This window comes from Nicotiana tabacum, chromosome 6 (assembly GCF_000715075.1).
Source record: "Nicotiana tabacum cultivar K326 chromosome 6, ASM71507v2, whole genome shotgun sequence".
NCBI lineage: Eukaryota > Viridiplantae > Streptophyta > Magnoliopsida > Solanales > Solanaceae > Nicotiana > Nicotiana tabacum.
The window spans coordinates 194,875,187-194,888,771 of NC_134085.1; the positions used below are offsets into that span (position 1 = coordinate 194,875,187).

Genomic DNA, 13,585 nt, shown 5'->3' on the forward strand with positions numbered 1-13,585 from the left:
ACGAGTTTAAACATATCCTAAAAGTTCAAGTCATATCCTAAAGGTTCAATACATATGCTAAAGGTTCAATTTATTTCCTAAAAGTTCAACTCATATCCTAAAAGTTTCAATTCATATCCTAAAAATTCAACTCATATCCTAAAATTTCAATTTGTATCCTACAAGTTCAATTCACAAGAACAAAACCTAAAAACTAAAAGTTATATTCATATCATACGAGTTTAAACATAAACTAAAAGTTCAAGTCATATCCTAAAGGTTCAATACATATGCTAAAGGTTCAATTTATTTCCTAAAAGTTCAACTCATATCCTAAAAGTTTCAATTTATATCCTACAAGTTCAATTCACAAGAACAAAACCTAAAAACTAAAAACTAAAAACTAAAAGTTCATCAACTCATACCTAAAAGTTCAATTTGTATCTTACGACTTTAAACATAAACTAAAAGTTATGATTATATCCTAAAAATTCAACTCATATCCTAAACCCTAGATTTCTATAAAATGTTAAATAAAGTTAAATACAATGTTAAATAAAGTGTTAACATTTTTATAAACCCTAGATTTTTATAAAATGTTAAATAATGATAAATACAACCTAAACCCTAGGTTTCTATAAAATACAATAATAAATAATCAATTGAAACACTAGTCATTTGAAACTAATTCATAGCTAATAAACAAAACATTATAAGCTTACACAAAAGATATAAATTGTAATTCTAACCTAGAATTTTTAGGAGGTGGAGAAGGAGAGAGACGCAGCAGCGGCAGAGGCGACGGAGACGGGGCGGCGGCAGCTGGGCGGTGGTCGTTGGTGGCGTGGGTGGGGCCTCTGGTGCTGGGAGTTGGAAGGGGGGGTTGAGTGTGAGAGAGAAAAGAGAGATTTTGGGAATTTTTTAGAAAGAATGGGAGGGGATCCCGATTTTGACAGTCTGGAATTAAAAATAGCGACCACAGTTGGTCGCTATTTTGGTAGGTAAATCAGTTTTATATTACTCTTAATTCAATTTAAAATTATATATATATGTAGTATAAATTTAGGATTTTAATTCAATTTAAGCTATATATATAAGCTATATTCGATATAATACTACCTAATACACTTATACTTAGTGCACAGTATAGCGTAAGTATATATAGTATATTATATATATAAGCTATATTCGATACAGTATTACCTAATACACTTATACTCAGTGCATAGTATAGCGTAAGTATATATAAGCTATATTCGATACAGTATTACCTAATACACTTATACTTAGTGCATAGTATAGCGCAAGTATATATATATAAGTTATATTCGATACAGTATTACCTAATACACTTATACTTAGTGCATAGTATAGCGCAAGTATATATATATAAGCTATATTCGATACAGTATGACCTAATACACTTATACTCAGTGCATAGTATAGCGTAAGTATATATATATATATATATATATATATATATATATATATATATATATTATATATATAAGCTATATTCGATATAATACTACCTAATACACTTATACTTAGTGCATAGTATAGCGTAAGTATATATAGTATATATATAAGCTGGGCAAAAATCACGTGCTTACAATATATATAAGTTATATTCGATATAATATTAGCTAATAGACTTATACTCAGTGCATAATATAGCGTAAGTATATATATATATTTACCTAACCTGTCCAGGACGTACCTGCAGTCAATTAGCATAGTACTAGCACATACAGGTACTTTCAAGACTTCTTCAGGAAGTTTTTGTAAATCCCAAGACTACTTTTAAATAAAAGACAACACATTAATTTTGAAAAGAAAAGGCTACAGATTGAATATACACACACACACACACATATATATATAGAGACACACACACACGCACGATTCGTAGTACTATTCATCCCTTGTATTACAAAAGTATTAACGGCTTATATTTATATTATTTAGATAGTAAATACAAAAGTGATTTTTAATTTTGACCATTGTTGACCTGAATAGAGACCAACTTTGGTCGCTATTTATTCAAGAATTTAGTTTAGCGACCAAAGTTGGTCGCTATATTTAAATCAGATTTAATTATATTTCATATAATATTTAAATTAATAATATAATTATTAAAATTGTATAACTGGGCCCCATTTAAGCGACCAAAGTTGGTCGGTATCTGCCTACCCTTTAAGTAGCGACCAACGTTGGTCGCCATTTTTATATTATATATATTTATATTTTATAATTTTTTTAAAATAATAATATAATTATTAAAATTTTGTAGGTGAGTCCCACTTTAGCGACCAACATTGGTCACTAATCTCAGTAAATGTTTGACCAAGAAAGTCTGACCAGTCCAGTTAACATTTTGACTAATATAGCGACCAACCTTGGTCGCTATTTTGTTTTTTTTATTTATTTTATTATTTTCGCTAGTTTAGCGACCAACTTTGGTCGCTTTTTCCCACAGACCAACTTTGATCGCTAAATTTTGGTCGTTTTTTTCCGGATTTCTAGTAGTGATATATACCCAGCTATGCTTACCAATGCATCAAAGACAGTGTCTAGTCTATATGTGGACGTTCATCAGCCGTAGGACGCACACATGATTGTATAAGTTGTGTAATTGTGTAGTGCCAGTGTCTGTATCTATCTCAAAACTTTCATGAACAATGGATCTTCGATTCAACTTTGCAATATAATAACCTGGATGATACTCATCCTTCCACTTGCGCTCCTTTTTGGTTATCAACTCGAGAAGAAGAACGCCAAGTTCAAACACAGTTGGGAAGCCTGATCCGCAAAATACCAATAAAATTGGTCTCCTTTCACTCTAATGATGGGAATGACTATACGTACATCTAAAGAGTGGTTGTGAACCTTAAACATCTAACAATAATTGCAGTGTACATCTAAAAATATTCAATGCCAGAAAAGTTAAAAAGACAAATAGCTTGCCATGGATGGAATAACTAAAAAAAAACTAATTGCGCCTGGCATTGCTACTTTATACGCTCAAATTACTTCAAAAGTGTTGAACAAACACATTGTATTCAACAGTGGCATCTCCGCTCTTTATATCAAACTTAAAAGTATGGGCCAATGCAAAACCTCTAGCAAACCTAAACAGGCAAGTGCCACCCACAATAGGCATCTCCCTTACATCTCTGGGAACTGAATTTCTCCCAAGAATACTTATGCTGCTGCCATTATACTTGCCTTCAATGAACTCAAAGGTCAAAACCATAAGCAAGGCAAGCTCACTCTGCGAAGCGATGGAGTAAATTCCCTGTGCTCTTCCTATAACCTTAGATGATGCATTAGGCCCTACTGTTAATGCATCATCAAAAATGAAAGTTTTTCCAAAGCCGTAGATTCCATCTCCTCCTGGTGAAATGACTTTGATTGATGAAGGATTTTTTCCACTGACAATGTCATGGAAGTAGAAATGGAGATGGCTCGTTTTCTCACTTCGTTTTATGGTTAGGATGTCAGAAAATTCCTCAACAAACGCTCCATGTGAAGGGGTAAAGAGGATTGAGAAAATTAGGAAGTAGGAAATAGAGAGAGTGTAACTACGGAAAAAAGCCATTTTGTAAAGTAAAAAGTTTGGTAAGTTGAAAGAGTACGACAGGGAGATTCTTATAGAGGGAGATTATATGAGTTGATTTTTGTTGGTGAAGATGTTGATGGTGTATCCCTTTTCTTCTACCATAGTGGAGTTGTGGACCTCTGGAATTTGCTTGATTTTGAAGGTGATAGAAGGATAATAAAAGCTTTTAGTAATTGAGTTGAAGTAAATTCTACTATAGATGGTGTCTTTCGCTTTTGCTACCAATAAATGATAATGAAGGTGTCTCGTTTGAAGTGGATGTGGGCCCCATGATCTCATGATTAGACTTAGGCCATCTACAATCTTGCCCTCATTCTCGTAATGAGAAAATATCTGGGGGAATTTAGCTCCAACCCTCCCCCATTTTTGTCCCCAAAATGGGGATGAATACTGTTTCCTCAAATATGGGGTACACTATTCATCTCCCCCATTATTATAATCACTTTTTTTATTATTAGTTTATTATTTATTCTTTTAATTTATCTCTTTATATATACCTAATTATGTTTATGTAATGTCTTTATAATATTAATATTATATCTTAACTTTGGTGTATAATTTTGATAAATTAATTTTCGTGCATTTATTATTTTTATGTAGAAATGACAGTAGATGAAAATCAACGATTTCAAGAATTTTTATTTCGACATAGAAGAATTAAGGACAAAAATGCTCATTTTGCACTTCGTAATGCATTAATAAATCATTTATGAGAGAATACTAGAGGTTGAAGTTGAATATTTATCTAGTATTTCGAATGAATTTTATCGTTATGTAATATGTATTTAATTAATCTTGTATCGCAATGATTTCACTTTTATTGGAATTATTAGTTAATCTATTATAATTGCTTACAAATTATATTATTTAAAATTTTATGGAATTGTTTTAATTTTGGAAATTACAAATTAATAAAAATAAAAGATGGAATTTGTTTAATGGAAATTAAAAAATAAAATTGAAATGAAAGATAATAATATAATATAGAAGAGAGAAGAATATAAAAAAGTTTGGGGAAAAAAATGGGGGAATAGTTGAAGTAAGTTGTCCCCAAAATGGGGAAATCCCCATTTTGGAGACCAAAAATGGGGTAAAGGTTGGAGATGCTTAATGAGAATGACTTGTATTACAATACATGGTGTAGGAATAAGACATCTAATATCCTTTTAGACATCAAGTTTATCTTATATGGAGATAATAAATTTTAAAAGACTTATATGTAAACTAGAAATGTATGCCTGTGCTAAGCACGAGCCCAACATCTTGTGCATATGTTCAACGTTTGAGGAATACTTGTGAAAGAATGAGCAGAATTAAGAACAATTAACGTCGAAAAATTTCTCAGCACTAATCAGAGCAGTAAGAATGTTACTGGAAAATATAAAAGCACACCCTTGAAAACTATAAACATAAATGTCCATACAACTTCCCATATTGTATAAGAAGAGGAGTTGAGAGTATAGTTGTTAAACTTCAAATAATAAAACTTCCATATATCAAATGAAAGAGGAGGAAGGTAATTGGATAATAATATTACTCCCTTTGGAGTAGAAAACAACACTTCAGGAGTAGTGTCCTACATTCTTCTGTCTTGCTTAAGGACTTTACACCCCATTCATATAGCAAAGCATCTATGGTTCATGGCATGCATTACCCATTACATTCCAATTGATGTTAGCAACATGTTCTAGATCTCTTAGCCATCTCCCGGTGAAGAAGTAGGTGAGTTACTGTTTTCTTCTTTTCTTTCACACATCAAATGTTAGAGTTGCTCCATAGGCTACTCCAACTGAAGAAAGCTACTTTCAAGGTATTTTCTTCATCATATTGCCTTCAGGGATCTAACTACTTTATTTTATGACTAGAGTAGAAAGATTTCATATTCCCCGGGAATCTACTAATCTCACTACTTTATTTTATGACTAGAGTAGAAAGATTTCATATTCCCCGGGAATCTACTAATCTCATTACCTGGCCAAAGATTATCAAAAATCAGCAGTGCGAAATACTCCATAGAATGAATCTGATTGTTTCTATGCTCATCGTTGAATAATTCAGAAGGATAATAATAGTTAGAGATCACATGTGTTTTAAGTTCATCTTAATATTCGAATATTTTAGCTTGATTTCAATAGTTATAAGACTTGGAAGTAGCAGAATGAGGTAAAGTTGTACAAGTAATAACTTTCAGGCATCATTTTTTGTCCTTTTTGTTTCTGATAAAAAGTTCATAGGTTGAACAACTATCATACGTCGCTTGAACTGTGATAGCCGCAATGTTTAGCAATTAATCTGCTTTGTGTTAGTTATTTACTAATAAGTGAAGATGCAGTCAAGGTTAGAAGAGGAGGAAGCAAAGGCAGCTACACTGTCTATACATTCAACATATATACATGCACCCTCCTACACCATCCATATTGAGGTTTTTAAGCACGGTGTAGTATAACATAAAAGCCGTCGCAATGGTGGGCATTCTGAGCCTAGATTTCTTCTTGAGACACATTACAAACAGAGGCGGACCTACGTAGTAGCTTGAGGGGTCACAGGAACTCGTTAGCCTCGACAAAAATACTGTATATATGTGTTATATATATATATGTACATATATGGAACCCATTAAATATTTAAGGTGTGCCCCCAGACACAAAAAAGCAGATGGAAAAGTGGTCGCGTTTGGCATTTAAGCTCGCTCCTTGGTTGGATGACGTGGGTTCGAACCTCTCTTCAGCCTTTTATCCTTTTTGTTTTGGTTCTTGGAATACAACAGTTTTTATACTTAGCAAATTGCTTTATTTTCAACTTTTATCTTCTTTTTGGAATTCAACTATAACTTGGTACTAACACATAATAGTCAACTTAATTAGTTTTATTTTTTTTCCAAATACCTACCTTAAAATTAAAAGCCTCAAATTGCAACTTATTGCTTCACAAATAAAAAAAATACAAATCCTTCTACCACAACCTTCTTCAACCATGACTCCGACTCGGCAACGGCAATTACGAGTTTGAAACTCTTCTTCTGTTCTTTGACTATTAACATATCCATAATCTTGATTTCTTTAGTAAATTTTGATAATTTAAAGTTTGAACGACCCTTTTGATTACTCGCACTTTTTTTATTATTAAAATACTAGAAATTTAAAATGTGAAACATGATTAATCAAACACCTTCCCTTTCCATAGTATCCATTTTGCGAAAAAATCTCTCTTTGTTCTGTGCTTTCTTTTACTTTAGAACTTCTTTTTGTTTATACTTGAATGATAAGTCATCATAATATTAAGTTTTCAAAGAGTTGTACGCCGAATTTTATCGCTAGTGATTAGCATACAATGGTGCCTCCGTCACGCTCAAATCCTGGGTCCGCCTCTGATTACAAATGCCTCCATTATGAAAGCATGTTTTAGTGGAGACATCAACTGACATAACTCATAGGGTGCTTGCTTATAGATCATGTCTAAGGTTTCTAATTCTTCAGTATATATCTTCCCTGTAACCAAAAAAGGAAACTACGACGAACGCGAGAGTCATTCAAAATGCTTGCAATGCATCAAAAGATAGACCTCCGCCCAAGAAAGCCAATTTTTAGTTGACTTCGAGAAGTAGTGGGTCATCTCCATTGTGAGTAGGGGGAACTTTTGATACTGTCAAGCATAGTCAACAACATTCATACCATCTTAGCTTTATCGCTTGATGAAGATTACCACTATAATCAGAACTCAAACACTTAACAGCCCAAGAGACTGTTAGAAAGAAAATGACCTCCCATAATAGGTATAGTGTCACTGAAGAGAGAGCTTGTGAATGTATCTAGATCTTTTCTGGCAGTTTTTCTAGTTCTTGTTTCTCGCTTTATTAGGTTTCTGGATTATATTCAAAATTGTAAATCTTGAATCAGTGAACCACATGATAATATCACGCTTGAGGCCTTGTTCTATCAATGGTTCATCCCACCGTATACACTTAAACGTATGATATATTAAACCAGCCACGGAAGAAAAAGAAAGAACTTAAAGCGGTAGAGAAAACTTACCTTGAAGCCTTGTTCATACACCTCATGTAATTGTAGGCATCACAACTGAAAATGCTATTATATTAGACACATTTATCGTCCTCATACAGTTTATCTAAGATCTGGGAACCCAAACATCGGTGAGAAATTACATCTAAGAGATAAACTACAAAGCATTCAGAAAGAAAAGAATATTAATAAATTTTGAAATAAGAAAGAAAATCAATGCATCATCTGTTGACAGAATGCAAGTTTTTAATTAATTCTACCATACATGGGGAAAGTACTTTAAAGAAGAAATAAAGATATGTGAACTTTATGCCTAGCCTTCTTATGTTCAATGTTGCGAGGTAAAGGAATCTACTGGCTTTATCAAATGGCAAATCATTGATAACTAAGCTTGAAAAAGCACCTAGAAAATTAGATGGAATGTATATTGGTTCAAAAAAATTTAAAACAAATTTAAAGCAACCAAAATTATTATCTCCAAAAGAGTATATAAAAGTCAGCTACTAATGCTCTGTGTGTGTCGATGAATAACATTTCCTAATATCAAACAAACAAAAATTGAGCATTTTTGGCTTTTTAAAATATGCAAGTATGCTACTAAAAAAATTAATTTATGTGCATAGCATATTAGTTGAGATGTCAATGCAGTAAGTACAAATTTCAGTGATTTTGCCAAATAAAATAAATCCAACCAAAAAAAGTTCTAATTTGATTGCTACATCAACCTTTGAACAAAAGTCGCAGAAGAGTGCTCAACTTTGTTCCTCTTCCACATGTTTTATCACTTTCTTCCAGTTTTTGGTCAGATCTAGGCATGGATTAATAGAGCTGAAATTTTTCAGTGGAGCTTACCTAAAAACGGCTGAGAAAACTCCAGCACTATAACTTCAAAATATTTACTAATAATATAAATAAGCGAAACCCTAAGATTATTTACTAATAAGCAGACAAAAAGAAGATCACCATTTATCGGAACTACAATAGTTGGGATCGTCAAATCCATGTGCTGGTGAATTCCTACTAGCAAGAGTAATCGAGGAAAGCATTGAGGGATACTAGATAAAGATGTTGAAGATGGATGCATTAGCTATTTAAGCTCGAGCATTGTGATGAAGAAAGAGAGGAGAGGATCAAGAAGAAGGAAGATGAACCAGAGCAACAGTGGCCAAATGATACGTGGCTACTCAGTTACACGGTAAGGCGACATTTCATTAGGTGGTCTGAAAAGACAACAATGCCCTTAACTTTTCCTTAAAGGACTTTAAGCAGACATCTCGAAATGCTAGCTTTTCTAATCTCTCTATCTCTATCTCTATCTCTATCTCTATCTATATATATATATATATATAAAGAATAAAGTTTGCATTGTGGTTAAGCCAAGTAACAAACTATAATTATAACGACTCGCCCGATCATTTTACCTTTAGAATCCCATTCCCTTAAATAAAAAATTTTCATGCTTGCTTTAACTAATTTACAACCTGCGGGGATAGTTGGTTCAGGATTTGGAAGAGTTTAGGTTGAATATGCTCATTTGATTCCTTAAAATTTTCTTAAAAGGCTAAGTTTGATTTTGGTCAATATTTTTAGCAAACGGACCCGGATTCGTATTTTGACGGTCCCGGAGGGTCCGTAGGAAAATATGGGACCTGGGCGTACGCCCGAGATCGAATTTTGAGGTCCCTACCCTGAGTAATGAATTTTTATTAGAAATTGTTAAACTAAAATTTTAAGGAATTAAAAAAAACTAATTATTGATTGATTTCATAGGTATCGGGCTCGTATATTAGTTCCGAAGCCCGGTACAGGTCCGAAATATCATTTAAGACTTGCCTATAAAATTTGGAGTCAATCCGAGTAGTTTAAGGGCGTTTTGGCCCGTTAGAGGAAAATTAAGAACGTGAAGTTCATAAGTTTGATTCATTTGGTTTTAGGGGGTGATTCCTAGATTTAGCGTTGCTTCGGGTGTTCCTAATGGTGAGTAGGCCTGTCTCGTAATTTTAGACTTGCGGTATGTTCAGGCAGGGCCCGGGAGCCCCGAGCATCAATCGGACGAGGCTCGAGTGAAGTGCAAATTTTTGGGAAGAGCTAAAGCTGCTGCTTCTGTCATAACCGCACCTACGGTTGGTGGACCGCAGGTGCAAGATCGCGGACGCGGTGCTCCCATCGCAGAAGCGGTCCAGGGCAAGCCAGACCAGGAACCGCAGAAGCGGCTCCCAACCTGCAGAAGCGGCTCCGCAGATGCGGCCTCGAGTCCGCAGAAGCGGTTCCAGCTCTTTTGGCCCATTTCGTATGTGAGGTCCGTTTCTTGCAGATGCGGGACCGCAGATGCAGAAATCGCTGAGGCAATGAGTTCATTTATTACGGGTTCTAAGACCATTTTTGCCATAGTTCACTCCTCCATTGGGCGATTTTAGAGCTTTTGAGAGAGGACCTTTACCTAGCATCTTGAGGTAAGTGTGTTCTCTCAAGGTTGCTCAAAAAATGGAGGAAATGGGTTTTTTTTAAGCAATCCACTAGGCATAGCCTAGGGTTAGTTTTTATTAATATATAAAAGGAGAAACAAAGTGTCATGAAATCTTAAAAAGTGCACGAAATAAATTTTGTAAACTACATAAGACCTATTATCAAAGTTGAGTAATGTACTCAAAGTTGATATCACACAAAGTCTAATAAAATTTGTATAACTAAAAGCCAGCCCATACAATTCATGCATTAGTATACGCCTTTCTCCTTCGCATTTGCTTCTTTCCAGTTGCAATTTAGGTCCTGCTGTTTGCATACATAACTCTTTTCTATGTGGCTTATCGATCGCAACGTCAGTCCATTCCTCTATTTGTGCTGCTGCATTATTCATGCGTCCAATCTGTTCTTCCAGCTTAAGATTGTTGAAATTCATAAGCCACGCTTTATCTGCAGACAACATGTAATGTCGACCTAGTGGTGCCTCCTAGGAAACTGCACGCGTGCGCTGACTCTTCTGCCGCTATTGCTTAATGGGAGCAGTGTATTCCCACGTGTATACTCTTTTCGTTCGATCCCTTTGCTGTTGCTGCGCCGAAGATGAGAGCACTGGCCATTGTTTAATCACTGGCCATTATTTAATTACTGCCTTTGTCGAACACAGAGCTGGAACATCTCTGTGCTCGCACATGCTGTAATCCAGCATTTCTCGAATTGTGCAAATGTAGTGCATGCTCAAATGTCAAAGCATTCATGTCCAGCATGCATTACATTTCCAGCGTGCATTTCCATGTGAAACCAGGCGTGCCTCCCTGTTGGAATTTAAAATGTACTCCCAAAATAGCACGCCCCAGCTGCTTTGGTTGTGACAGCTGCCACCATCCATGCGTGCATCAAGATTCTTTGAAACAGGCAACTGCACGCGTGCGCTGATTCTTCCATCCCTGCAGTCCTTTTGATTCCTTGCATTCTCGATTGCGCTGCCCAGACCAGTTATATAATCCATAGAGACATGCTTTTATTGTAGAATCCAAAATCACGTGGCCTCCACTTACAGCTGAAGCATACGAATTGTATCCCAAAGTACTACCACAGATTTCCATGTGTATTACACTTTCCCATGTGATACTTTTGTTCGACACCATGTTTTGTCTTCCACGCTTTCCACATTAACCATGTGCGCACATGAAAGGGTTTCTTGAAATCACTACATCCCACAATGCTTAGTTCGATTTATTAAAATTAGCCGGATGTTTGCATCGTCCATAATGTGAGCTTACAACTTTTGTCGTAAAGCTTATTTGTATTTTGTTTCCAAAACGCATGCTTAATTCTTTTTCCATTCCCTTGACCAGATCCTGTCGAGTGCCATTTATGTTCCAGCAATAAACAATTAAAGAACTGCATTTCCTACAAATTCCCTAGTGTGCTGGTGAAAAATCCAAACGATTTGGCATCTGTTACTGTCCAGAACTTCACGTACCCATCTTGTTTTCCCATGCTATTTCAATACTTCCCTTTGATGTGGATGACAACCATGAAATGAACATTGTAAAAGTGCCAAAGCCCACCTTTAATGTCCTCCAGTGGATTGAATGCAATGCATTAATACCACCACTTGAGATTCAACTATAAGATTAGGCTTTAGCTTCGATGAAATACCTGCAAAAAAGTGAACAAAGTTAGCGTTAAAATTGCTATCCAAACTCTCCTCAAGAATGATTCGAGTCCGATAACAAAAAGAATCCTCTTTTCCTCCTAATTCCTTGCAACCTTCACTCTTATGTAAGGACATTACATCTTATCTTCGTTAATAATCCTCCTTCCTTTTGAGTCCATATCCTAGAAACCATGTCATTCAGTATTTCCTTCATCTAGAGCATAATTGGCAAGGTGGTCTGCTAATGTATTCCCTTCTCTGAATATATGTGTGACCTTGATGATACTTTGTTCCTTCAATCTTAAAATCTCCTCTACATGTTCAGTAATATACCAAGGAGGCTTCCATGATTCCTCTATAATGTTCTTTAATAGCATAGAATCTGTCTGCAGCCATATCTGGAAATAATTAAGATTTTTGCACATCTTCAATGCCTCCACAATAGCTACCGCTTCTGATTCATTGTTGGCTCCTTCAGAAATCTCCCTTCCTTCTGCATATATCAAATCACCTACCTCATCCCTTATGCAGAAACCAATTGAACTCCTCCCTGGGTTCCCTCTACATGCTCCATCCGTATTCACTTTGATCCATCCTCTTGAAGGAAATTCCCATAAAACTTTATCATATTTCAGTTGAGGTGTGTATTGCTCCATCATTGTCAGTAAGTCCAGCCACTTCTGAGGCACACGTAGTCCAGGCTTTTTCAGTTGGACAAGTGCTTGCACAGTAGACGACACCTGGTAAATAACTCTGCTCACTGACACTGCTTCTCCATATTTCAAACTGTTTCTTCTCTTCCAAAGTTCTCATACAATGCATGCAGGTAAAGCTTGTAATACTGGCTTCAATCTAGGTACAACTGGTCCTGTCCAACACTTTGTAATTGCTTGATGTAATGACAACCCATCTAATGCAATTCTTGCTCTCCTCAAGAAGTAAGTCCAAACACTTCTAGCTGCATTGGATGTGAAGAACAGATGTAGTAATGACTCCTCCTTAGGATCAGCACAACGCCAACATTTAGATGGCATTGAGTATCCTAGTTTACACAAGAAATCATCAAGTGGCAGTTTGGCTTTCCACACCTTCCACAGGAAGAAGGATATCTTGAAAGGTAAACCTTTTACCCATATCATCTTGTAAGCTAATCTTGGGTTGGCTCTTCTTCGCACGTAATCCCATGCAGACTTTACTATAAAATGTCCCCTTGTTTTAAGCATCCAGAAAGGAGTATCTAATTGTGAACTTTCAATTGGTGGTCTAATATTCTGCACAATGTGGTGTGCCAAATCTTCAGGTAGGCTCTCAAACATTTTATCCACATTTCACATACCATTTTCAACCATATAATTGACATTATGAATATCCTCATCGATACCAAACTCTGCAGGTACTTGAAAATATAAGGCTTCCATCTCAGTCCAATTGTCGAACCAGAATAGAGCTGATCCCATTCTCAGTTTCCAGTAGATTTGATGCTCAATCAAGTCCCTACATTCTAACATTTTTCTCCACGCGTGGGATCCACCCTTCCAAGGTACAATTACTGCATTTAGTTTCTTGCAGTACTTTTGACTAATAAATGCACTCCACAAACTGGGCTTTGTCCTGAATTTCCACCACAATTTGCAGAACAGTGCCTTGGATACATCATGTAGGGACCTGAAACCTATGCCTCCCTCCTCATAAGGCATACAAAGGTTAGTCCAAGACGCCCAATGTCTAGTGCTGCCTCCCACATTGCTGCTCCAGAAAAACTTGGCAAAAATGCTATGTAATTTGTTGATCACATAACTTGGTGGATTAACTGTTGACAACATATGAATTGGGATACTCTGT

General features: G+C 35.6%; 1 protein-coding gene across 1 annotated transcript; it reads right to left on the minus strand.

Moving 5' to 3' along the window:
• Positions 1-2,840: 2,840 nt before the first annotated feature.
• On the minus strand, positions 2,841-3,711 carry LOC107824725 (dirigent protein 22-like). Its single transcript, XM_016651529.2, has one exon. The coding sequence runs from the start codon at positions 3,578-3,580 to the stop codon at positions 3,014-3,016; it is 567 nt and encodes a 188-aa protein (XP_016507015.1). The 5' UTR covers positions 3,581-3,711; the 3' UTR covers positions 2,841-3,013.
• Between the last annotated feature and the right edge of the window lie 9,874 nt (positions 3,712-13,585).

Bases quoted from the DNA above. Each gene is read 5' to 3' on its own strand.
- LOC107824725 (XM_016651529.2), bottom strand. From the start codon at position 3,580: ATGGCTTTTTTCCGTAGTTACACTCTCTCTATTTCCTACTTCCTAATT.